The sequence below is a fragment of the Nerophis lumbriciformis genome, linkage group LG30, assembly GCF_033978685.3.
Source record: "Nerophis lumbriciformis linkage group LG30, RoL_Nlum_v2.1, whole genome shotgun sequence".
Classification (NCBI taxonomy): Eukaryota; Metazoa; Chordata; class Actinopteri; order Syngnathiformes; family Syngnathidae; genus Nerophis; species Nerophis lumbriciformis.
This window is the reverse complement of record NC_084577.2, coordinates 596,992-624,850: the sequence shown is the minus strand read 5'-3', so window position 1 is coordinate 624,850 and position 27,859 is coordinate 596,992. Positions and strand designations below refer to the sequence as shown.

Below are 27,859 nucleotides of genomic sequence, written 5' to 3'. Positions count from 1 at the left end.
AATGTAGAGGTAAATTAGTATCTCCATGGTGACAGCTGGTATACACACAAAATCCTCATTTAAATAGGGCGGTTTGCACCACTTATTCACTTGTTATCAACTGTAGATGCAATTTTTGTAGATCGCCTGCAACACACCCACTAATAGTTCACACGATTTTATAGTTTGCATATGTCATTCTACCATGAATTGATTAACGTGGACCCCGACTTAAACAAGTTGAAAAACTTATTGGGGTGTTACCATTTAGTGGTCAATTGTACGGAATATGTACTGTATTGTGCAATCTACTAATAAAAGTTTCGATCAATCAATCAAAGTCACTTAGGACCTTTGTAGATCAGGCCTTGAACGGGTGTAGCAGATTCACTGGTATCTTCAGGTTTTGTGATTTTAATGTCTTGGTTAAGCGTAGCAAAGGGCAGTGGAAGCTCTGTTGGCTTCAATTTGAACAACATGCAATTAACTCCTGTATTTAATCATACCCTAAACGTTATAGTGTGTTGGTAGAGAGTGAGACAGTATAATGACGATACAGTAAATTGTGCTTGTGTCGTGGTTCTATTGTGTTTTGTTCGCCTTCAGCTGAGTGACCGTGCCAGAGAGAGGAAGGTACCTGCAACGAGAATCAGCAGGCTGGTTAATTTTGGAGGTACACACACACACACACAATACATGGTGTTGTGGATTTGCTGTTTTGAAATTGGCACGATGCACATTATCAAACGCATCTCCGACACAGGACTGGCAGTGGGTCTGGGCATCGGTGCCATTGCTGAAGTAGCAAAGCAGTCACTGGGAGGCAAACAAAAAGGAGGTACAGTAATCATTTTCGAAAGCAGCAGATTTACTGGCATTAAACCCAACATTTGCCTGTCAATTTAACAGCGTTAAGCGTTTTAATTGCCCAATATTGCCTATAACTAATGTATATCTCACAGCCCTACTTTCCACATATTGCCTTTTTTTTTCTTTTCTTTTTTTTTTAAATAGATAAGAGTGCCTTGCTGGACTCTCCCCTCTTGTCAGAAGCCAATGCTGAGAGGATTGTCAGCACATTGTGTAAAGTCCGTGGGGCTGCACTAAAGATTGGACAGATGCTCAGCATACAAGGTAATTTTATATTAATGTTAAATGGGTCATGTTATGCTTTTATTTCAACATTTAGAACACTTCCTTGTGGTCTACATAACATGTAATGATGGTTCTTTGGTCAAAATGTTGCATCGATTATGTTTTACAGACTGTCTTCACTTCAAGCTGCTTTGTGAATGTATCTTCAGAATGCGCTGTTTTGTGGGCGGTCTTTTTTACGTGCCTCCACTTTGACAGCATCTTCTCCTCGCCATCTTTGTTGTAGTTATTAGCGCTTTCATAGCGAGTCTGCTGACAGATTAAGTTCGAAATGGCAACAGCAGAGGATGTGTGTGCATGTATGAGCCAGTCTGCCTCACAACGAAAAAGAAGGAGCTTACTGTCTACATCAGGGGTCACCAACGCGGTGCCCGCGGGCACCAGGTCGCCCGTAAGGACCAGATGAGTCGCCCGCCGGCCTGTTCTAAAAATAGCTCAAATAGCAGTGAGCTGCCTCTATTTTTAAAATTTTATTTATTTACTAGCAAGCTGGTCTCGCTTTGCTCGACATTTTTAATTCTAAGAGAGACAAAACTCAAATAGAATTTGAAAATGCAAGAAAATATTTTAAAGACTTGGTCTTCACTAACTGACAAAGAAACCGATAACAGATTTGGTGTCCAGTTCAAAGTGTGACATGATTTATTTAAAAATTTGAGAGTTGACTTTTGTATTTTACATGAGTTATTATTTGTACAAACATGGTGCAAAGTCATTCATGATTTGTTAAAAAATGTTAGTGACTAGCTAGTTAAAATGTGATATTGTGATTTCACAAGACTGTCTTGAAAATGTTCAATTTGAAAAATGTGCACTTAGAGAAAATATAAAAATAAAGTGTTGCATATTGATATTTATCTGTTTCTATATACATTTATTGTGAGAAATCATTAAGATGATCAGTGTTTCCACAAAGATAAATATCATTAATTATTAATAATAACATAGAGTTAAAGGTAGATTGAACAAATTGGCTATTTCTGGCAATTTATTTAAGTGTGTATCAAATTGGTAGCCCCTGCGATAAGATGGCGACTTGTCCAGGGTGTACCCCGCCTTCTGCCCGATTGTAGCTGAGATAGGCTCCAGCGTCCCCCGCGACCCCAAAGGGAATAAGCGGTAGAAAATGGATGGATGGAAACTGGTAGCCCTTCGCATTAATCAATACCCAAGAAGTAGCTCTTGGTTTCAAAAAGGTTGGTGACCCCTGGTCTACATCATCGGACTACAATTATTGCGGACTCGCGCAAATCACTTTGGGTACATTTATACTATATATGGATAATCCACTGACGTCACAGATCAGAAAACTTCACGAGTCAGAGCAAATTCCATTAAGGAAGGCAAGATTGTTTTTTAAATGATTAGATTTCAAATTTTCGGGACATACGCAGATCCTAAATGCACAAAAACAAATACCAATAGGTAAGAAAAGTTAGTTCTTTAAGGTTTTAGGATTTTGCAAAAAATGTATATGATGATTTTCTTGCTTAGAATTGATTTGTAATTCTCTTGGACTATTTATTTTATTTATTAAAAAAAAAAAGTGCAGTTCCCCTTAAACGGCTGACCTCGTCTTCTGAATTCGTATCCTCAGTCCAATCAGCATATTGGCGCTCTAGTTGCCAGCTAGCACTTAACACGCCAGATGTTAGCTAGCGATATGCACACTTGTTGCCGCCTAGCAATTAGCAGCACAATACTGTTATTTGAAAATGATTAGTATTGCACATTAACAAGGTACCTTCAGCACCAGTTTATTGTAAAACACAACCATAATTTCATACAAGATATATAGTAAGTAGGGAGTCCCCGCTCCCTCTCTAAATCAGTTTAAAGGTCTTTGTTGAAGGGTCGTACATCCGTGCCGCCACTGTAAAAGCATGCTTATTCTACTCTAGCTAACAGACTTGTATGTTTTTCCTGCCACAGACAACTCCTTCATCAACCCCCAGCTGCAGAAGATCTTCGAGAGGGTCCGACAGAGCGCAGACTTTATGCCAACCTGGCAAATGACTGTAAGCGGCGATTCTAGTTATTTGCAATTGTCTATTTTGATATTATTACCTCAAATCAACATTCTTCTCTCCTATCTTTCCCCTGCTAAAATATGTGTAATCATGGATTTCGTAGAACGTATTAGAGCAAGATCTGGGGCCAGGCTGGAGAGACAAGCTGTCGTCCTTTGAGGACAAACCGTTTGCCGCGGCTTCCATTGGCCAGGTACATCTTGGGGTTTTAAAAGATGGCAGAGAAATTGCCATGAAGATCCAGGTAGGATGAATTTTAACACCCATTCTTCATCTTGTCTTTCTCGCCTCTCTGCATTTATTTGTGTTCTTCTTGTGTTTATGGCAGTACCCTGGAGTGGCAGAAAGTATCCACAGTGACATAAACAACCTGATGTCTGTACTGAAGATGAGTGCTGTTCTACCAGAAGGTAACAATAGGGTTATTTTTAGAGTTTTGAATATGAGCTAACTTTTTGAATCATGCTTTTTGACTTACTGCTACAAAGCCAACATTTTTTTCATACTGGCAATTTTAGCTTAGACCACAAGGTGGTGCTCCAGTTTCAAGAAAACGCTGACATTAGTTTTTATTTTGTTTCGTCAGGCCTTTTTGCAGACAGCAGCTTGGAGGTTCTTCAGAGAGAATTAGAATGGGAGTGCAACTATGAGAGAGAAGCTGAGTGCGCCAAGAAATTCAGGTAGGTTAATGAATTAGATTATTGGCCGATACAGGATGTCGAGTCCAAGCCACAATTTCATACCTGCCAACTACTCCGGTTTTCCCGTAATTAATACGGTTTTCATCAACCTATTCCGTGTTACGGTTGCAGTGATAAAAAATACGGCTTTTCATTCATTAAAAAAAACCATTTTTTAAAAAGTTTTATTCACAAAATCGCGTAACAACAATGACAATCGACACTGCTTCCCGTAACTTCCTATCGAGCCATTCCGAATGCCATGCGCGAGGCTATTTATAGCACCGCTGCCAAGCACGAGGCACCAGTTGCCCTTGTTTCCAAACGAGCGAACGATCATGTAATCAGCCGGAGAAAAATCGCAAACGAGTCTTAAACCGAAAAGAAAACTGCAGTCATTCCGTGAAGAATATTCAAAAGCCTATCCGGGAATAATTATCCCTTCCAAAAAGGGTGAAAACTATGCGAATTGCACCTTGTGCAGACAAGATTTTTCGATCGGACACGGAGGAATTAGCGATGTAAAAGACCACGTTGTTATACTGTTAAAAGTGTTTATACTATTTATGCTTTCAAGTCCAAGTTGAAGAAATCTTGTTAAATGTTGACAGCATAACTACCAAAATACAGAAGTATGTCCTTAATATTTTTGCAGTGCTATTTCTGTTGAAAAGTTCAAATGATTACATTAGAGATGTGATGTGCCACTTTTCAAGTGTCTGATGGCTTCAATTAATTTTCATAAATTTTTCATATTTTGAATTCTTTTGAAAGGCTTAAAAAAAAACTACATTTGAATTGTAATTCCATGCTATTGACAGGACTATTCATTTTAATGACGTTAGCTTACCATGTTTACAGTATGATCATTGTGATAGAAATGTGAATTTTAGGCACAGAATATTTTTTACAATTGAAAAAGGCAGTAGATTATACAAGCTTGGACAGAAAGTTAATAATGACACCAATTTTTTTTTTTATGGAATTGTTTAGTACTGTTTTACCATTTGTTTACTGTAAAAAGTGTTTATACTGTTTATACTTTCAATGAACAAATTGAAGTCTTGTGAAAGGTTGACAGGATAACTGGCATTAACTGTCAAAATAATTTCAAACTATTGAAGTTAGCTTACAGAATAAACATGTCAATCAACCCATATGATTTTTGCTGTAATATTTTTGTTTTGAAAAGTCACTGTGACTGATAGAAAAGTGATGGTTTTAGCAACATTTTAACCTGTCTGAATGCTAATAATCATTTTGCGTCGGCCTGAACCCCCCACCAGGACTTTGTCCTGGACCTACCGGGGCCTGCGGCCCCTGGACCCTGGCTACTAGGTTTTTCTGATTTCAAAAGTTGGCAGGTATGCAATTTATTGCAATGAGTATTGAATGTATTCACTTTGCACCAATATTGTTTGCCTATTCAACGTGTATCTCTGAAATACTGCGGAACCTCGATTTACGAACTTAATTGGTTATTTAGCAGGGTTTGTAAATAGAAAAAAAATTGTATGTTGAAGCCAATGTCCCCAACAGTTGTATGTAATTAAGTAAGGAACTCGTTTAAATTTGATGTTGATATTGTTAAACTGTCAATAGCACTCACTATAAGTAAATTACAAAATAAATAGCTAATACATATGTATCGGCCGATCTCACTAATGGTGGATCGGTATCGAAATTGGCAGCATAACAAAAATGGCAGCATAAAACCCTGGTTGGAACTCTCCTAATGTTTTGTTTTTTTGGCCTTGGCGGAGGTACTGTATACTATGCACTGTGCACTTAATATTTTTGTAATAATGATGATGTATTTGTGTCCTTCAGGTTACTGCTGGAGGGAGACAAGTTTTTCCAGGTTCCTGAGGTGGTGGACGAGTTGTCGGGACGCAGAGTGTTAGCAATGGAGCTTGTCCAGGGAGTTCCTTTAGACCGCTGTGTGGACTTGGACCAGGACACCAGGAACCAGGTTTTATTACAACTTTTTTTCGCAAATAAAACGCAGACATCGCAGCAAAACAGCTTTATTCCATTGTTATAGCAAATCTGTCACATGACAGGGGCGCCTCGGACTATAAGGCGCATTAAAGGGGTCATATTATGATTTCTTTCTACATTTAAAACACTTCCCAGTGGTCTACATAAAATGTAATGGTGGTTCTTTGGTCAAAATGTTGCATAGATTATGTTTTACAGACCATCTTTAAGCCGCTTTCTTACCGTCTCTTCAGGATGCGCCGTTTTGTGGGCGGTCTTATTTACGTGCCTCCACTTTGACAGCGTCTTCTCCCCGTCATCTTTGTTGTACTGGTAGTTTTTAGTGCTTCTACAGCAAGTCTACAGACATATATGTTAGAACTGTCCATCCATCCATCCATCTTCTTCCGCTTATCCGAGGTCGGGGCGCGGGGGCAGCAGCCTAAGCAGGGAAGCCCAGACTTTCCTCTCCCCAGCCACTTCGTCCAGCTCTTCCCGGGGGATCCCGAGGCGTTCCCAGGCCAGCCGGGAGACATAGTCTTCCCAACGTGTCCTGGGTCTTCCCCGTGGAATCCTACCGGTCGGACGTGCCCTAAACACCTCCCTCGGGAGGCGTTTGGGTGTCATCCAGACCAGATGCCCGAACCACCTCATCTGGCTCCTCTCGATGTGGAGGAGCAGCGGCTTTACTTTGAGCTCCTCCCGGATGGCAGAGCTTCTCACCCTATCTCTAAGGGAGAGCCCTGCCACCCAGCGGAGGAAACTCATTTCAGCCGCTTGTACCCGTGATCTTGTCCTTTTGGTCATAACCCAAAGCTCATGACCATAGGTGAGGATGGAAACGTAGATCGACTGGTAAATTGAGAGATTTGCCTTCCGGCTCAGCTCCTTCTTCACCACAACGGATCGATACAGTGTCCGCATTACTGAAGATGCCGCACCGACCCGTCTGTTGATCTCACGATCCACTTTTGCCTCACTCGTGAACAAGACTCCGAGGTACTTGAACTCTTACACTTGGGGCAGGGTCTCCTCCCCAACCCGTAGATGGCACTCCACCCTTTTTTGGGCGAGAACCATGGACTCGGACTTGGAGGTGCTGATTCTCATCCCAGTCGCTTCACACTCTGCTGCGAACCGTATGCTACTTTATATTAGAAATGGCAACAGCGCAGGATGAATGCCTCACAGCACGATAGAGAAATAGAAGGAGCTTATTGAAATGGCGGGCGTGCGCACATTTTTGGGACTTATGCAAATCCCAAATCCCAGGAAAAAGTTAGTTTTGCATAAAATTGCAAAACCAAACGCTAGATAATGTCTCCTAATGGGTGCAATTTTGGGGTCTTTCTACACACACCACAGTAATACCCTTATGTGGAAGCACAGTACGTCTGACTACAGTAGCCGTAATGTGCCGGTGTGGCTTTATAGCTTCCCAAAGTTGTACTAAAACATTATATACTATATAATGTTCTATATTCCACACGTATCACTTATGTGTGACTGCCATCTACTGGTCACACTCATCATTACACCATGTCCATCCATCCATCCATCTTCTTCCGCTTATCCGAGGTCGGGTCGCGGGGGCAGCAGCCTAAGCAGGGAAGCCCAGACTTCCCTCTCCCCAGCCACTTCGTCCAGCTCTTCCTGTGGGACCCCGAGGCGTTCCCAGGCCAGCCGGGAGACATAGTCTTCCCAACGTGTCCTGGGTCTTCCCCGCGGCCTCCTACCGGTCGGACGTGCCCTAAACACCTCCCTAGGGAGGCGTTCGGGTGGCATCCTGACCAGATGCCCGAACCACCTCATCTGGCTCCTCTCGATGTGGAGGAGCAGCGGCTTTACTTTGAGCTCCTCCCGGATGGCAGAGCTTCTCACCCTATCTCTAAGGGAGAGCCCCGCCACCCGGCGGAGGAAACTCATTTCGGCCGCTTGTACCCGTGATCTTGTACTTTCGGTCATAACCCAAAGCTCATGACCATAGGTGAGGATGGGAACGTAGATCGACCGGTAAATTGAGAGCTTTGCCTTCCGGCTCAGCTCCTTCTTCACCACAACGGATCGATACAGCGTCCGCATTACTGAAGACGCCGCACCGATCCGCCTGTCGATCTCACGATCCACTCTTCCCTCACTCGTGAACAAGACTCTGAGGTACTTGAACTCCTCCACTTGGGGCAAGATCTCCTCCCCAACCAGGAGATGGCACTCCACCCTTTTCCGGGCGAGAACCATGGACTCGGACTTGGAGGTGCTGATTCTCATCCCAGTTGCTTCACACTCGGCTGCGAACTGATCCAGTGAGAGCTGAAGATCCTGGCCAGATGAAGCCATCAGGACCACATCATCTGCAAAAAACAGAGACCTAATCCTGCAGCCACCAAACCAGATCCCCTCAACGCCTTGACTGCGCCTAGAAATTCTGTCCATAAAAGTTATGAACAGAATCGGTGACAAAGGGCAGCCTTGGCGGAGTCCAACCCTCACTGGAAACGTGTCCGACTTACTGCCGGCAATGCGGACCAAGCTCTGGCACTGAGCATACAGGGAGCGGACTGCAACAATCAGACAGTCCGATACCCCATACTCTCTGAGCACTCCCCACAGGACTTCCCGAGGGACACGGTCGAATGCCTTCTCCAAGTCCACAAAACACATGTAGACTGGTTGGGCAAACTCCCATGCACCCTCAAGGACCCTGCCGAGAGTATAGAGCTGGTCCACAGTTCCACGACCAGGACGAAAACCACACTGTTTCTCCTGAATCCGAGGTTCGACTATCCGGCGTAGCCTCCTCTCCAGTACACCTGAATAGACCTTACCGGGAAGGCTGAGGAGTGTGATCCCACGATAGTTAGAGCACACCCTCCGGTTCCCCTTCTTAAAGAGAGGAACCACCACCCCGGTCTGCCAATCCAGAGGTACCGCCCCCGATGTCCACGCGATGCTGCAGAGTCTTGTCAACCAAGACAGCCCCACAGCATCCAGAGCCTTAAGGAACTCTGGGCGGATCTCATCTACCCCTGGGGCCTTGCCACCGAGGAGCTTTTTAACTACCTCAGCAACCTCAACCCCAGAAATAGGAGAGCCCACCACAGACTCCCCAGGCACTGCTTCCTCATAAGAAGACGTGTTGGTGGGATTGAGGAGGTCTTCGAAGTATTCCCTCCACCGATCCACAACATCCGCAGTCGAGGTCAGCAGAACACCATCCCCGCCATACACGGTGTTGATAGTGCACTGCTTCCCCTTCCTGAGGCGGCGGATGGTGGTCCAGAATTGCTTCGAAGCCGTCCGGAAGTCGTTTTCCATGGCTTCCCCGAACTCCTCCCATGTCCGAGTTTTTGCCTCTGCGACCGCTGAAGCCGCACACCGCTTAGCCTGTCGGTACCTGTCCGCTGCCTCAGGAGTCCTATGAGCCAAAAGAACCCGATAGGACTCCTTCTTCAGCTTGACGGCATCCCTCACCGCCGGTGTCCACCAACGGGTTCTAGGATTACCGCCACGACAAGCACCAACTACCTTGCGGCCACAGCTCCAATCAGCCGCCTCGACAATAGAGGCGCGGAACATGGTCCATTCAGACTCAATGTCCAGCACCTCCCTCGTGACATGTTCAAAGTTCTTCCGGAGGTGGGAATTGAAACTCTCTCTGACAGGAGACTGCCAGACGTTCCCAGCAAACCCTCACAATGCGTTTGGGCCTGCCAGGTCTGTCCGGCATCCTCCCCCACCATCGCAGCCAACTCACCACCAGGTGGTGATCGGTAGAAAGCTCCGCCCCTCTCTTCACCCGAGTGTCCAAAACATGAGGCCGCAAATCCGATGACACAACTACAAAGTCGATCATGGAACTGCGGCCTAGGGTGTCCTGGTGCCAAGTGCACATATGGACACCCTTATGTTTGAACATGGTGTTCGTTATGGACAATCTGTGACGGGCACAAAAGTCCAATAACAAAACACCGCTCGGGTTCAGATCCGGGCAGCCATTCTTCCCAATCACGCCTCTCCAGGTTTCACTGTCGTTGCCAACATGAGCATTGAAGTCCCCCAGTAGCACGAGAGAATCACCCGGGGGAGCACTCTCAAGTACAGCATGTACCAAATCAAATTGCTTTGAGGTCGGTAAGCACGACCAGAATTATTCCGTACATTGGAAACACCAGGATATAAAGCGCACTGTCAATTTTTGAGAAGATGAAAGGATTTTGAATGCGCCTTATAGTCCGAAAAAAACGATTCTTGATAATGTTTTTATAAAAAATATCAATCAATCAATCAATCAATGTTTATTTATATAGCCCTAAATCATAAGTGTCTCAAAGGGCTGCACAAGCCACAACAACATCCTCGGTTCAGATCCCACATCAGGGCAAGGAAAAACTCAACCCAGTGGGATGACAATGAGAAACCTTGGAGAGGACCGCAGATGTGGGTGACACCGCCCCCCACGCCCTTCTCGGGCGACCGGTGCAATGGACGTCGAGTGGATCTAGCATCATATTGTGAGAGTCCAGTCCATAGTGGGGCCAGCAGGAGACCATCCCGAGCGGAGACGGGTCAGCAACGCAGAGATGTTCCCAACCGATGCACAGGCGAGCGGTCCACCCCGGGTCCCCACTCTGGACAGCCAGCACTTCATCCATGGCCACCGAACCTGTGCCCACCCGTCCACGAGGGAGAGGGGGGCAGAGCAGAAAATAAAAGAAACAGCAGATCAACTGGTCTAAAAGATGGGGTCTATTTAAAGGCTAGAGTATACAAATGAGTTTTAAGATGGGACTTAAATGCTTCTACTGAGGTAGCATCTCTAACTGTTACCGGGAGGGCATTCCAGAGTACTGGAGCCCCAATAGAAAACGCTCTATAGCCCGCAGATTTTTTGGGGGGCTCTGGGAATCACTGATAAGCCGGAGTTCTTTGATACTGTGGGAAGGGATTGTGGTGTTATTATGAGCGCCCAAAGCTAAGACAGAATTAAATCAAATAGTTCATGTAGTAAAAATGAGGAAACAGACAAGTCGTAAACAAGCCTTTCCCCCTGACTATTTCGTCTTCTGGTTCTCTTTTCTGGACTCAAACTGAACACCCTCTAAAGGAGCTTAGTTTGGGAGTTGCTTTTTTTTCTCCTCGTCCTCCCCCGTGTTTACCTTTCTTTCCTACCTCTCTACAGTTAGGTGTCAAACCGTCAGTCTATTCCGTAACTGTATATTGTATGTCTACTCTTGGACAGGTTGTACTGACAACACATATTGTTGTACTTTTAAGTGCAATGACAATAACGTTCTGTTCTATTCTACTCTCTTCAGATCTGCTTCAACATCCTGCAGTTGTGTCTTAGGGAGCTCTTTGAGTTCAGGTTCATGCAGACTGATCCGAACTGGGCCAACTTTTTCTACAACTCCGAAACAAACAAGGTGAGAGGCTCCGGCCCTTTATGGTTTTTGTTTAACATCAGTTTTTCTCATAGTTTATTTCGTTTTTCACCAAAATGTCACTATATGTATTTGGTACGGCCCGCCACAATTAAATAAACGCCCGACCCATTCGCCTTCGCTTATAGATACAGACATTGCTTGTGGTTCCATACAATAGTTGGCAGTAGGGCTGCACATTTACCGTATTTTTCGGACTATAAGTCGCAGTCTTTTTCATAGTTTGGCCGGGCTCCAGTGCAACTTATATATGTTTTTTTCCTTTTTTATTATGCATTTTGGGCAGGTGCGACTTATACTCCGAAAAATACGGTAATCACATTTGAATCCCGATCAAGATTTTGGCTGCAGGGTGATCGTCAACTATTTTATCATTTACAAAGCAGGCTCGAGTAACAGCTGATCGTCTTGAAGCTCCGTGAAACGGCCATTGTGTATCATCACAGCGCTCCATGACCAAGCGGATAAATATTTCCTGTCGCCTCGTTTCACTTCAGTGGAGTCCTTGGCGTCCGTTAAAGACCGCACGCTGTTATTACGACACCCGTGTGGAGGCCTGTACAACATGCGGTGTTTGCTTGTCTCCCTGGAGTCGAAGGAGCAGGACTAACGGCAAGCTTCTGTGCTAAATAGTCTGGAGACACTTTTCCATTGAGTGCAAACGTCTTCCCCATTGAAAATCATGCATCGCATGCATCTGCGCATGTGCATGCATCCAGGGAATGCGTAATTGCGCATTGAAGGACTTCACAATACATACAATCGTTACACTAAATAATACTATTTTTGTATTTTTTTCATTTAATAATCACACCACAAATGAACACATGTATTATTAGTGATGTGCGGGCCACCTGCGCTTTATGGCCCTGGAAGAAAAAATGGATGAAAAGTAAGGATGTCCGATAATGGCTTTTTGCCGATATCCGATATTCCGATATTGTCCAACACTTTAATTATTGATACCCTTATCAACCGATATATGCAGTCGTGGAATTAACACATTATTATGTCTAATTTGGACAACCAGGTATGGTGAAGATAAGGTACTTTTAAAAAATGTTTATAAAATAAGATAAATAAATTAAAAACATTTTCTTGAATAAAAAAGAAAGTAAAACAATATAAAAATAGTTACATTGAAACTAGTAATAAATGAAAATTAGTCAAATTAACTGTTAAAGGTTAGTACTATTAGTGGACCAGCAGCACGCACAATCATGTGTGCTTACGGACTGTATCCCTTGCAGACTGTATTGATATATATTGACATATAATGTAGGAACCACAATATTAATAACAGAAAGAAACAACCCTTTTGTGTGAATGAATGTAAATGGGGGAGGGAGGTTTTTTGGGTTGGTGCACTAATTGCAAGTGTATCTTGTGTTTTTTATGTTGATTTAATTAAAACAAAACAAAACAAAAAAAATGATACCGATAATAAAAAAAACGATACCGATAATTTCCGATATTACATTTTAACGCATTTATCGGCCGATAATATCGGCAGGCCGATATTATCGGGCATCTCTAATGAAAAGTCAAAATGTAATGATACAAAATTAAATGTGGATACTAATCGTGAACAAAACACAATGAATTGTCTTTAATAAACAAACTAAATAAACATTATCCGTATATTTAAACTATTTAATTACAAATTACAGATGATGTTCATGCGCCCTCTTCCAACTCTGGGACCCCATTACTGCAAGTAAATTGTCGACCTGTGGGAAACACAGCAATAATCGGGATTTATTATTTTGGCCATAATCGTGCAACCGTAGTTGGCGGTATGCGTCTTAACGCAGCTTCTCAACACACTTCAGTCCGCCTGGTCTGCCAGAGAATAAGAAGATCAGTATCACCAACTTAGCACCTTTGTTGCTTCATTTAGAGACTATTCAGACCCTTCTAGAGACTCTTTTGAAAACAACGACCAGGTTTAGATCAAATAAGAGGGGGAATTGTGTGTTGTCGTTTAATGGCACAATGCGTGCAGGGTCTAGACCAGTGGTTCCTAACCTTGTTGGAGGTACCGAACCCCACCAGTTTCATATGTGCATTCACAGAACCCTTCTTTAGTGAAAAATACAATGTTTTTTTTTTTTTCAAATTCAAGACAAAGTTATATGTTTTTGGTAACACTTTAGCATGGGGAACATATTCTAAGTAACAAAGACTTAATTTAGAGTTTTTTGGACACTAGGGGAACATATTCCAAGTAATAAAGACTTAATTTAGAGTTATTTGGACACTAGGGGAACATATTCTAAGTAATAAAGACTTAATTTAGAGTTATTTGGTCAGGGTTAGGGTTATAATAAGGCCATGCCGAATAAGGCATTAATAAGTACTTAATAATGACTAGTTAAGAGCCAATATGTTACTAATTTGCATGTTAATAAGCAACTAATTAATGGTGAATATGTTCCCCATACTAAAGTGTTACCATGAAATAAAATGAACCGTGCATGAACATCACCTTGTTCAAAGAACAAAACCAACGCAGTGCATAAACTCACAACAAATGACACACCTGCAAACCAGTCAGCTGTTGCCGTATCCGTAATACGCCGATAGGGAGAAGTTTGTATTTACACGATGAGTCGGGTGTGTTTTGACCTCCGCCGAACCCCTGAGGCCGACTCACCGAACCCCTAGGCTTCGATCGAACCCAGGTTAAGAACCACTGGTCTAGATTGCCAAGATAACTTTAGTGGTTGGGGCGTGGCTAGGGTCGTGGTCACCATGACATCATCGTATATTTGCATATACTGATTTGACGATATGAATTTCTTTAAAAAGGCTCAAAACATTTATACAGTACATACCTTTTAAAAACAAATTTGGTAACACTTTAGTATGGGGAACATATCCTAAGTAACAAAGACTTAATTTAGAGTGATTTGGACACTAGGGGAACATATAAGGGTTAGGGTTTGGGTTACTAATAAGCAGTAATTCTGAGGTTATTGAGGGAAGAGTCTTAGTTAAAGACTTACTGGTTGTATAATAAGGCCATGCAGAATAAGGCATTAATAAGTACTTAATAATGACTAATTAAGAACCAATATGTTACTAATTTGCATGTTAATAAGCAACTAATTAATGGTGAATATGTTCCCCATACTAAAGTGTTACCACAAATGTGTATTAATTAATATTAACATATATTCTTTTTATATTATATTGTTTTCCTCCATCTTTTAGTTGTTGCTGCTTATTGTACAATGTACTTTGTTGAGAATCTTTCAAGTGTTTAGAGATTTTTAGGGACATTTTTTAATTAAAAACAGCTAGCAACAACTCTAGCATCATTTTCTGGTGTTATTAAAGACTGTACACGTGTTTAGAGACTACTTCTGTTCCTCAATGTCCGTGATGAAAGAGGCGAGCTCAGATGGACTTTCTCTCCTTAAAAAAACGTCACTGTCCTCTGAATATTTGCACATTCTCTGTCTGGGATATATTCAAATATGTCTACATCGCAGACATGCTGCCTCCCCTGCAGACAATTCTGTGCGTATTGCTTACATCATCACAACATCCTGTTTCGGCACCACTGTTCAAAGTCTTTTTTCGGCGGCCAAATTTTCAGTCACTAGTGAATAGTGTGCAAATAATAGGCTCTATATATCAATTCATACTGTAATGACCTGCTGGAGGTATTGTTTTATGTTTGTGTGGTTTTCATTTGATGTTCATTGTTCCCATTATCGCAAACACACCGTCCGTGCCTATAAGGTTATTGGTGGAGAATGAGGAAGTGTTGATGTGTGTTGAGGAAAGCACAGAGACAGACTTGTGCGCACGGGAGAGAGTTATGTTGGAATTGGGCCGGTTGTTGGCATAAGATTGACAATAGCATCAGGCTTTGTGTAACTTCCTCTAGAGGCTACAATACATTGTGTTACTTTCATTTATTTTCACATAAAAACACTTAATTTCAAGGTGTGGCGGCTATCATTTTGTCGTGACTGTGCGCAACCATCAGTTACATTAAGGGGGGACACTAGCGTGCGCACTTGCATATGTGTCTGCTGCATTCTATATTGGGTTTGCTTTCAAAATATATTCCGAGTAAGTAACTTATCAAATAAAGTTTACAATTTGGAACATTTCCAAAATTCCCATTGAAACTTTCTTAACATTTTTTCACCCATCGCAACCCTACTTGCAACAAATCTAGTGTGTTCTTGGAGACTTTTGGAGACATATTGCTCTTCTCAACGAGCAGCGTGTGTTGTTGTGAGGCCCTTCCCCCATTTTAAAGCACTCACAAGTTGCTCCCCCTTGTTTGTCAAATAAATTAATAAAAACTCCAAAAAAGAAGAAACAGAAAAAAGTACATTGGTAGTTCTAACCCAGTGGTTCTTAACCTTGTTGGAGGTACCGAACCCCACCAGTTCCATATGCACATCACCGAACCCTTCTTTAGTGAAAAATAAAATGTTGTTTTTTTTCGAATTCAAGACAAAGTTATATGTTTTTGGTAACACTTTAGTATGGGGAACATATTCTAAGTAACAAAGACTTCATTTAGAGTTTTTTGGTTAGGGTTATGGTTAGAGGGTTCGGGCCAGGGTTAGAGGGTTAGGCTTATAATAAGGCCATGCCGAATAAGGCATTGATAAGTACTTAATAATGACTAGTTAAGAGCCAATATGTTACTAATTTGCATGTTAATAAGCAACTAATTAATGGTGAATATGTTCCCCATACTAAAGTGTTACCATGTTTTTTTACTAGTGCACAAATTGAAGCGTGCATGAACATCACCTTGTTCAAAGAACAAAACCAACACAGTGCATAAACTCACAACAAATGACACACCTGCAAATCAGTGTGACTTCTGCTGTTGCCGTATCCCTAATACGCCGATAGGGAGAAGTTTTTATTTACACGGGTGTGTCTTGAACCCCTGAGCCCGACTCACCGAACCCCTAGGGTTCGATCGAACCCAGGTTAAGAACCACTGTTCTAAACATATGTTTTTCTTTTAATGTTTTTATTCACATTTTGTCTCTTCCACATCGTTATTCCTTTCCTATCATTTAGCAACTCCGACACAGCTCGCAGCCCACCACCACAAATAGATTGCTGTCCTGTAGGGAAACACTGTATACTAAACGCTGACTTGTTTGAAAAGCAGACCGTGTTTTCCACAGGTGATTCTTTTAGATTTTGGAGCGTGCAGAAGCTACCCAGAATCGTTCACAAATGACTACATAGAGGTATGAAGCGGTATCTGAAATGTTCCATTTTGTTCAACTGTATACAAAATTAACAATGATGGTGCGTTTAGGTTGTGCACGCAGCATCCATAGGTGACAGAGGCACCGTTCTCGCCAAATCCAAAGAGCTGAAGTTCCTGACAGGGTTTGAGACCAAAGTAAGACATTTTAGTTTCTGTTGATGTGCTCATTCAATTTTTCATAAGGTTTAGGCTCCACCTGTGTCTATTTTTAGTGCCTCTCCATTCCACTGCATGACGTCACTCTCAGATCCTATAACTCTCAATTCACCAGTTTCATATGTGCTAAAGATCCTTATTAGCATACAGAGTAATAAAGGTCAAAGTTTATGTATTTATACGGCACACATTTAAAGCAGCCATTACTGTTCCTCAGTGCTGTACAGATAAAAAACAGAAAGGTAGGGTGAAAAATAGAATACAATCACAACAAGTACAGAACAGTCTGTAAATAGAACACAGCGAAACAAACCAAACCAAATGGTAAAAACTGAACAAGCACTACAACTACACAACAAAATGAGCAGTGTAAATAGAATAAAATAAATATACCCACAACTAGGGGTGTGGGGAAAAAAATCGATTCGAATTCGAATCGCGATTCTCACGTTGTGCGATTCAGAATCGATTCTCATTTTTAAAAAATCGATTATTTTTATTTGATATTTTTTATTAATCAATCCAACAAAACAATACACAGAAATACCATAAGAATGCAATCCAATTCCAAAACCAAACCCGACCCAGCAACTCTCAGAAGTGCAATAAACAGAGCAATTGAGAGGAGACACAGAACAAACCAAAAGTAGTGAAACAAAAATGAATATTATCAACAACAGTATCAATATTAGTTACAATTTCAACCTAGCAGTGATTAAAAATCCCTCATTGACATTATCATTAGACATTTATAAAAATGTAAAAAAATGAACAATAGTGTCACAGTGGCTTACACTTGCATCGCATCTCATAAGCTGTGTCCAATATTTTCACAAAGATAAAATAAGTCATATTTTTGGTTCATTTAATAGTTAAAACAAATTTACATTATTGCAATAAGTTGATAAAACATTGTCCTTTACAATTATAAAATCTACTACTCTGCTTGCATGTCAGCAGACTGGGGTAGATCCTGCTGAAATTCTATGTATTGAATGAATTGAGAATCGTTTTGAATTGGGAAAATATCGTTTTTGAATCGAATCGTGACCCCAAGAATCGATATTTAATCGAATCGTGGGACACCCAAAGATTCGCAGCCCTACCCACAACCTCATAACATTAGACTCGAACAGAACATTTTTGACACCAATGTTTCCATTATGTCTTTATTTTCAAAGGAGGGTTGCAACTAATTACTTTTTGATAGTCTCGTCAGCTATTATTTTAACGATTAGTTGAATAATCCGATTATGAGGCATAAAGATTCAGTGGCTCTTATGTAACCTTTCAGCTTAAGATATTTTTGGCATGTACTAACAAAGATCACTAATGTATTTTCCGTACTTTAGAGTGCACTGGTATATAAGCCACACTCACTACATTTTAAAAGAAAACAATAGTTTTCCACATATAAGCCGCACCAGACTATAAGCCGCAGATATATACTTTGTAAAATTAGTTATTTACACATACTTTAATTGTTCTCAAATGGTGTCTGTAACACGGCAGTGAAACGGCTGATCAAACAAAACAGAAGTCATCTTAATGGACCCACCAGCTGCGGAAGCTAGCTCTCCAATCAGCTAAACAGACTCAATAACTCTACGGTGACGTTTTGGTGAATTTACAAAACTGGAACAATACAAAAAGAATGCCATTGTAGGTTAATAATACCATACCATACCATACCAACTTTATAAAGCCCTTGAAAAACAACCACAGTTGAAGAACAAAGGGCTGTACACCACAAAGAAATAGAGGCAAAGGACAGACGAAAAAATAACATTTAAAACAGAAGTAAAATACACATTGAAAAAGCAAATACAATTTTTTAGATAAAAAGCAGTTAAAAAAGTTCAAAACAGTTTAAAATCTCATGCTGGGTTAAAAGCCAGTGAATAAAAATGGGTTTTAAGAAGGGTCTTAAAAGTAGCCAAAGAAAGGGAGATCGTTCCAGAGTTTGGGACCCACAACAGAGAAGGCTCTGTCCCCTCTGAGCTTGCGCTTTGATTTGGGTACCTCCAGGATCAGCTCATCAGCTGACCTGAGGGACCGGGTGGGGGCATAGAGGTGGAGCAGCTCAGAGAGGTAAGGTGGGGCAAGACCACGTAAGGATTTAAAAACGAGTAAGATCATTTTAAAATGGACTCTAAAAGACACAGGCAGCCAGTGGAGGGAGGCTAAAACAGGAGTCATGTGCTCTCTTTTTCTTGTGTTAGTTAAAAGTCGGGCAATAATACTAACACAGACACTCGTAAATGTGTTCGCATAGTGGCTAATGCTCACGACACTCGCTTAATTACATTACGATAGCACATACAAACATGCATCCAAACACTCCTACAGAAATCACACATTGGATGGTTTAGTAAGTATGAGTAGTTTTGGTTATATTGTAAAACTTACAAACGTTGCTTGGAATGATGAATGAAGAATGCATGCAAGTAGAAACGCTATGGACGACTAGAAGATGGAACGGCACTTGTGCTTCCGGTTGAAACCGCTAAATGGGAGGAAATACTGTAGACGTTCACGTCGCAGCACCTGCAGTGAGAGAACTCATCTTTTCATTGTCTGTTGAAAACTCTTTGTTGAATACAAAACAATACGGCCGTTAGTGAAGAAAAATCCATAAATTAGCCGCACCGTTTTACAAAGCGTAGGAAAAAAGTAGCAACTTATAGTCCGAAATGTACTGTAATTCATTCAAAAATATTTATTCATACTGTAACTGTACAAAAAACACAATAACTATTCAACTTTCGTCCATTCAAAAGCAAGCACACGCCTTGTGCTGACAAAAACAAATGATCACTTTTTTATGAAAAGACAAGGCAGCAAAAAATAGCAATAAAAACAAAGAAAGAAACACCAAAGCTAGTAACTTCATCAAATGCGTGTTTCTTTTTGAAGATGTGTTTAAAAAGCGGCAGACAATTATATCATTAATTAATATTTGGCATCTTAAGCGATTTAATACAAAACCCAAAACCAGTGAAGTTGGCACGTTGTGTAAATGGTAAATAAAAACAGAATACAATGATTTGCCAATCCTTATCAACTTATATTCAATTGAATAGACTGCAAAGACAAGATACTTCATGTTGGAACTGAGAAACTTTTTTTTTTTTTGCAAATAATCATTACATTAAAATTTAATGGCAGCAATACGTTACATTTTTACCACTGTGTTACATGGCCTTTCCTTTGAACAACAATCAGTAAGCGTTTGGGAACTGAGGAGACACATTTTTGAAGCTTTTCAGGTGGAATTCTTTCCCATTCTTGCTTGATGTACAGCTTAAGTTGTTCAACAGTCCGGGGGTCTCCCTTCTGCTATTTTAGGCTTCATATTGTGCAACACATTTTCAATGGGAGACAGGTCTGGACTACAGGCAGGCCAGTCTAGTACCCGCACTCTTTTACTACCAAGCCACGCTGTTGTAGCACGTGGCTTGGCATTGTCTTGCTGAAATAAGCAGGGGCGTCCATGATAACGTTGCTTGGATGGCAACATATGTTGCTCCAAAACCTGTATGTACCTTTCAGCATTAATGGCGCCTTCACAGATGTGTAAGTTACCCATGTCTTGGCCACTAATACACCCCCATACCATCACACATGCTGGCTTTTCTTTTCCTCTTTGTTCCGGAGGACACAACGTCCACAGTTTCCAAAAACAATTTGAAATGTGGACTCGTCAGACCACAGAACACTTTTCCATCAGTCCATTTTAGATGAGCTCAGGCCCCGCGAAGCCGGCAGCGTTTCTGGGTGTTGTTGATAAATGGCTTTCGCTTTGCAAAGTACAGTTTTAACTTGCACTTACAGATGTAGCGACAAACTGTAGTTACTGACAGTGGTTTTCTGAAGTGTTCCTGAGCCCATGTGGTGATATCCTTTACACACTGATGTCGCTTTTTGATGCAGTACCGCCTGAGGGATCGAAGGTCCATAATATCATCGCTTACGTGCAATGATTTCTCCAGATTCTGTGAACATTTTGATGATTTTACGGACCGTAGATGGTGAAATCCCTAAATTCCTTGCAATAGCTCATTGAGAAATGTTGTTCTTAAACTGTTGGACAATCTGCTCACGCATTTGTTGACAAAGTGGTGACCCTCGCCCCATCCTTGTTTGTGAATGACTGAGCATTTCATGGAAGCTGCTTTTATACCCAATCATGGCACCCACCTGTTCCCAATAAGCCTGTTCACCTGTGGGATGTTCCAAATAAGTGTTTGATGAGCATTCCTCAACTTTCTCAGTCTTTTTTGCCACTTGTGCCAGCTTTTTTGAAACATGTTGCAGGCATTAAATTCCAAATGAGCTAATATTTGCAAAAAATCAGTTTTCCAGTTCGAACGTTAAATATCTTGTCTTTGCAGTCTATTCAATTGAATATAAGTTGATAAGGATTTGCAAATCATTGTATTCTGTTTTTATTTACCATTTACACAACCTGCCAACTTCACTGGTTTTGGGTTTTGTAGATTGTATATTTATTATTTTATGATATCGGCGTCTATAGAATTAAAATGAGCAAAATACGTAATAACATGTTATTATGAATGTTACAAAATGACATATATACTTACAACATGTATATAAAATGTTGATGGAAGTGTTTGGATGGCTCGGTTGGTGGAGCGGCCGTCCCAGCTACTTGAAAGTTCCAGGTTCGATCCCCGCTTCCACCATCCTAGTCACTGCCGTTGTGTCCTTGGGCAAGATACTTTACCCACCTGCTCCCAGTGCCACCCACACTGCTTTAAATGTAACTTACATAATGGGTTTCAGTATGTAAAGCGCTTTGAGTCACTAGAGAAAAGCGCTACACAAATATAATTCACTTCACTTTTAGAGCGCTGTATAGGCGGAATAGAGCAACTCCTATTAGCTCCATTGTTTGCTGACCTTGACTAAATGTATACTGTTATACACTCAAAAATATGAATGTAGCACTTTGGTTTTTGCTCCCATTGTTCATGATCTAAAATGCCTATACTTCTCAAATCTTGCTGACAAACGAGTCTAAATGTGTGTTAGAGAGCACTTCTCCTTTGCTGCGATAATCCATCAACCTCACAGGTGTGGCATATCAAGAATGCTGATTAGAAAGTATGATAATTGCACAGATGTGGGCCAAATGTGCTGTTTCTACTGCAATGTGAGGGTTGTACTCACTACTCACTTTATGAAGTACTGGATCCATCTCACAATGCAATTTATCCTGAATGTTCTTTATTTAATATTATTTACAAGAAGGGTATACTGTAAACAAATCTCTATGTATTTAAGTGAATGACAAATAAAGCATCTTGCATCTTTTATCTTAATAAATTATGGTAGCACTGCAATGAATAATTGATTCAATATATTATTGATTTATATTCTGTAGCTTCAATTAATAGTTACTAATAAAAATGTATTATTTCTGGTGAGCGTCCAACTCTATGCAGCGGCCCATGAACGCACCGTAAAAACACATCCATCTCGTATTCATATTCATATAGGAGTATGCGTCTCTGTTCTACAAACCCCAAAACCAGTGAAGTTGGCACGTTGTGTAAATGGTAAATAAAAACAGAATACAATGATTTGCAAATCCTTTTCAATTGAATAGACTGCAAAGACAAGATACTTAACGTTCAAGCTGGACTTTATTTTTTGCTAATATTAGCTCATTTGCCTGCAACGTGTTTCAAAAAAAGCTGGCACAAGTGGCAAAAAAGACTTAGAAAGTTGAGGAATGCTCATCAAACGCTTATTTGGAACATCCCACAGGTGAGCAGGCTAATTGGGAACAGGTGGGTGCCATGATTGGGTGTAAAAGCAGCTTCCATGAAATGCTCAGTCATTCACAAACAAGGATGGGGCGAGGGTCACCACTTTGTCAACAAATGCGTGAGCAAATTGTCGAACAGTTTAAGAACAACATTTCTCAACCAGCTATTGCAAGGAATTTAGGGATTTCACCATCTACGGTCTGTAATATCATCAAAAGGTTCAGAGAATCTGGAGAAATCACTGCACGTAACATTGCATGTCCATCACCTTGGATCCCTCAGGTGGTACTGACACAAAAAGCGACATCAGTGTGTAAAGGATATCACCTCATGGGCTCAGGAACACTTCAGAAAACCACTATAATTAACTACAGTTCGTTGCGTAAGTGCAAGTTAAAACTCTACTATGCAAAGCGAAAGCCATTTATCAACAACACCCAGAATTTACGCCGGCTTCGCTGGGCCTGAGCTCATCTAAGATGGACTGATGCAAAGTGGAAAAGTGTTCTGTGGTCTGACGAGTCCACATTTCAAATAGTTTTTTGGAAACTGTGGACGTCGTGTCCTCTGGACCAAAGAGGAAAAGAACCATCCGGATTTTTATAGGCGCAAAGTTGAAGAGCCAGCATCTGTGATGGTGTGGGGGTGTATTAGTGCCCTAGACATGGGTAACCTACACATCTGTGAAGGCACCATTAATGCTGAAAGGTACATACAGGTTTTGGAGCAACATATGTTGCCATCCAAGCAACGTTATCATGGACGCCCCTGCTTATTTCAGCAAGACAATGCCAAGCCACGTGTTACAACAGCGTGGCTTCATAGTAAAAGAGTGTGGGTACTAGACTGGCCTGCCTGTAGTCCAGACCTGTCTCCCATTGAAAATGTGTGGCGCATTATGAAGCCTAAAATAACACAACGGTGACCCTGTTGAACAACTTAAGCTGTACATCAAGCAAGAATGGGAAAGAATTTCTCCTGAAAAGCTTCAAAAATTGGTCTCCTCAGTTCCCAAACGTTTACTGAGTGTAGTTAAAAGGAGAGGCTATGTAACACAGTGGTAAAAATGCCCCTGTGCCAACTTTTTTGCAATGTGTTGCTGCCATTAAATTCTAAGTTAATGATTATTTGCAAAAAAAAACCAAGTTTCTCAGTTGGAACATGAAATATCTTGTCTTTGCAGTCTATTCAATTGAATATAAGTTGAAAAGGATTCGCAAATCATTGTATTCAGTTTTTATTTACAAATTACACAACGTGCCAACTTCATTGGGGCGGTATAGCTCGGTAGGGAGAGTGGCCGAGCCAGCAACTTGGAGGTTCCAGGTTCGATCCCCGCTTCTGCCAACCTAGTCACTGCTGTTGTGTCCTTGGGCAAGACACTTTACCCACGTGCTCCCATTGCCACCCACACTGCTTTAAAAATGTAACTTAGATATTGGGTTTCACAATGTAAAGCGCTTTGAGTCACTAGAGAAAAGCGCTATATAAATATAATTCACTTCACTTCACTGGTTTTGGGTTTTGTACAAGAGCACGGCTTGTAGGTTCAATGTGCAAAATTCAATATCTTAGTTGCTCAGACAGTAATGTGTTTATAAAGGTTTAGATTGGGGTATCGATCCGTTGTGAGAAGAAGGAGCTGAGCCGGAAGGCAAAGCTCTCAATTTACCGGTCGATCTACGTTCCCATCCTCACCTATGGTCATGAGCTTTGGGTTATGACCGAAAGGACAAGATCACGGGTACAAGCGGCCCAAATGAGTTTCCTCCGCCGGGTGGCGGGGCTCTCCCTTAGAGATAGGGTGAGAAGCTCTGTCATCCGGGGGGAGCTCAAAGTAAAGCCGCTGCTCCTCCACATCGAGAGGAGCCAGATGAGGTGGTTCGGGCATCTGGTCAGGATGCCACCCGAGCGCCTCCCTAGGGAGGTGTTTAGGGCACGTCCGACCGGTAGGAGGCCACGGGGAAGACCCAGGACACGTTGGGAAGACTATGTCTCCCGGCTGGCCTGGGAACGCCTCGGGATCCCCCGGGAGGAGCTGGACGAAATGGCTGGGGAGAGGGAAGTCTGGGCTTCCCTGCTTAGGCTGCTGCCCCCGCGACCCAACCTCGGATAAGCGGAAGAAGATGGATGGATGGATGGATTGGGGTATGTTGTTTCTTAATGGGGAAAGAGGTTAATGCCTCTTGTTTTCGTGTTAGCATTTAAGCTAGCAAGCTGGCGACAGTCGGTCCTTAAGTCAATCAAGGTGCAGTTATCAATTACCGTATTTTTCAGAGTATAAATCGCTCCGGAGTATAAGTCGCACGGGCCGAAAATGCATAATAAAGAAGGAAAAAAACATATATAAGTCACACTGGAGTATAAGTCGCACCCCCGCCCAAACTATGAAAAAAACTGTGTTTTATAGTCCAAAAAATACGGTACCAAGGTTTTTACCAAAAAAAAAAAAAAAAATGGAAATCAAAAATCAAGTTCTTAGAAAAAAAAACCCAGTGAATTTGACTAAAACCGTGCAGCCCAAGTAACTTCTTATAAACAATTGCTATGAACAAAAGTATAGAAACACCTGAAATAAATGATAATATTTGATCAATCAGGGCTGGTTCTCTTGATGATCCATCACCAATATTTTTAATCGTTTTTAATCATATTTATTTTATATTGTATTTTTATTTTGGTTTCATATGTATTTATTTTTTGTTTTTATTCAGTCATTGGTGGAGCTCAAGATAATATTTGAATATTGTTGTTTAAATGTGCTATATAAATAAAGTGGATTGGATTGAATATAAGCACTGTAGCATTTCATGTCGCCTTCTCTCCTCGTCCGCCGTCAGGCCTTCATGGACGCTCACGTGGAGGCTGTGATGATCCTCGGGGAAGCTTTCGCATCTCCCGAGCCGTTCGACTTCGGCACCCAGAGCACGACGCAGCGCATCCAAAGCCTGGTCCCCGTCATGCTGCGGCACCGCCTCACCCCGCCGCCCGAGGAGAGCTACTCGCTGCACCGCAAGATGGCCGGCTCCTTCCTCATCTGCTCCAAACTCAATGCCAGCATAGCGTGCAGGGACATGTTTCTGGACGTGTACAACGCCTACAACCAAAGGAGACGCGGCCAGCAGGCAGCACAGTCCAACGCCTAGGGCACCTTCTCAGGAAAACTCCGTTTTTAATCTTACTCCACTAAGCATTCAGGACTGTACACCAACTTACTGTAAATACTAACGAGAGCCAATGTTGGGGATGCAGGCCGAAGCTGAGACAGGATGGACATATTAGCAATGAACATGTATATTTGTTGAACATATTATATTGCAATGACTGCTTTATTTATGCCTTTTGAATGGGCTTTATAGTTGCATATACCGATAATAGTCTTTTGTCTTGAAATGTCCTTATGTACAGCAAGTCTCAACATCTTCAGTTGTGTTTACTTCCCGGCCTGTGTGACACCGACATCTGCCTCGCACTGCACAATTGTGTCTACTGTAACCTCCAAGGCCGTTGTGTTGTCGTTTTTAATGAAATGTGGAAAAGAAAAAAATGGATATGTCTATAAGTGAGCTTTACCGGTAAGCCAAGATCATTTTGTGTATTGATCTGTCTAAAAACAGTTAGACAGATAATCATTAAGAAGAGTTCATTATAGATTTTTGTACATTATTACACAATTGCCTTGGCTCAGCTGATCTTGTTTTTAGCCAAAGTGCTGGCCGTAATGGCAGTTATTTTGCTTCAACATTGTTTATTTTTAATCAAGACAAAAATGCTGCCTCGAGTTTCCATTAGCACCTCAGCGCTTACATCCAGCTTGGCTCAGATACTTGACATTAAAATTGTGCACACCTGATGATTGCAGCACATGGTGGAGAAGAAAAGGTTATTTTTGTTTTCTAGTTATGTTCATTGGAAAATTGGGGTGTTGCTCACCTGTCAAAAGAAGTTATGTATCAAATTTAAATTTATTACACGGGTGTCAAACTCAAGGCCCGGGAGCCAGATCTGGCCCGCAAAAGCCTGGAAGTAATGTGGGTACTTCATCTTTCTTACTAAATGTATTCAATATTTCCATTTTTCAGACAGACAAAAATATGAAATTGCATTTTTTTAAACTTAAATATCTGCTCATGCAACAAATATATTACTAGAATTGGGACACCTCACAATTCGATTCAGAATCTATTCCTGATTCAACACAATTCTCGATTCAAATCAATTCTCGCAATGTATTATTAGGTATAATAAAGTCTTTACAAAACAGTTTACAGGTTACAGAACTTCCTTTTGGTTCCTGAAGTATAACGTTTACGTGTAGCGAGTAAGCATGAAGATGGCCTAAACATTTTTATTTTCATTAAAAAACAAACTATATATATATATATATATATGTATGTATATATATATGTATATATATGTCTATGTATATATATATATATATATATGTATATGTATATATATATATACATATATATGTATATATATATGTGTATATATATATATTTGTATATATATATATGTATATATATACATATATATATATACCAGTGACGTGCAGTCACTAGAGGCAGGTGAGGCGGGGCCTCACCTGCCGTCATGGAAAGAAAAAAAATGTAAAAAGAAAAAAAATTAATTAAATTGTTATATGTATCCAGTGATTATACTATAGAGTTATTTTCCATTTAACTTCACCAGTTTTGGATTATTTTTATTCAAAATCGCTGAATTTTCACATTTGCCGTTCAAATACTGAGAAGAGACGGTGCGGTGAACAGCAGCCAGTTGAGGCACGTCACTCAGTGCCTCAACATGGATTGCGGACTCAGCTAACTGCTGGCCTGCTGTGCAGTGAGACTGTATTGCTATATGAACTATATTATACATTTCCATAGTTTAGTTAGCTGAGGTATATAATGTACAGTGTATTTTGTCAACAACTGTATGTGTGTAACGTATTTCTTGTGCTGAGCGATCATAAAACGGCTGCAAAAGACGCACTGGCTGAGGCTCCAGTAACCCCGCCTCCTGCACCCCCGCCGTAGAATTGTTATATCAACTAAAGCCCACACTTAAACTTTCCACGTGCAAGATTGAATCTGTTTAAAAAAGTTATTTCATAAGAAGCCAAAAAGTGCAAAAACAATAATGTTCGTGTTGGAGGAGTTGTGAATGACTGCAGCGCCACAACAATAGGTACACCTGCAGACTGCAGGTGTATCTAATTCACAACTCCTCCAACACGAACATTATTGTTTTTGCACTTTTTGGCTTCTTATTAAATAACTTTTGTAACCTATTTTCATGGGCTTTTCTCTTTGTGATGTTAAGTTCCTGTTATGCGCTGTTATACAGTATATGCCTTGAGCTCTTATTTTGCGCT

At 41.2% G+C, this 27,859-nt stretch overlaps 1 protein-coding gene across 2 annotated transcripts in view; it reads left to right on the top strand.

Annotated features, from left to right (window-relative positions):
- coq8b (coenzyme Q8B) overlaps positions 1-26,332 on the top strand; it is a 37,726-nt gene extending 11,394 nt beyond the window's left edge. Inside the window, exons 5-16 of one of the 2 annotated variants that reach the window (XM_061925344.2) lie at positions 586-652; positions 743-817; positions 994-1,113; positions 3,067-3,152; positions 3,268-3,408; positions 3,493-3,574; positions 3,751-3,844; positions 5,675-5,816; positions 11,140-11,247; positions 16,440-16,505; positions 16,577-16,663; positions 25,320-26,332. In XM_061925344.2, the coding sequence (XP_061781328.2) occupies positions 586-652; positions 743-817; positions 994-1,113; positions 3,067-3,152; positions 3,268-3,408; positions 3,493-3,574; positions 3,751-3,844; positions 5,675-5,816; positions 11,140-11,247; positions 16,440-16,505; positions 16,577-16,663; positions 25,320-25,625 (1,374 nt within the window). In that variant the 3' untranslated portion in view covers positions 25,626-26,332. The remainder of the gene's footprint in view (positions 1-585; positions 653-742; positions 818-993; positions 1,114-3,066; positions 3,153-3,267; positions 3,409-3,492; positions 3,575-3,750; positions 3,845-5,674; positions 5,817-11,139; positions 11,248-16,439; positions 16,506-16,576; positions 16,664-25,319) is intronic. The other variant, XM_061925345.2, reaches the window with a different exon arrangement.
- The last annotated feature ends 1,527 nt before the right edge of the window (positions 26,333-27,859 follow it).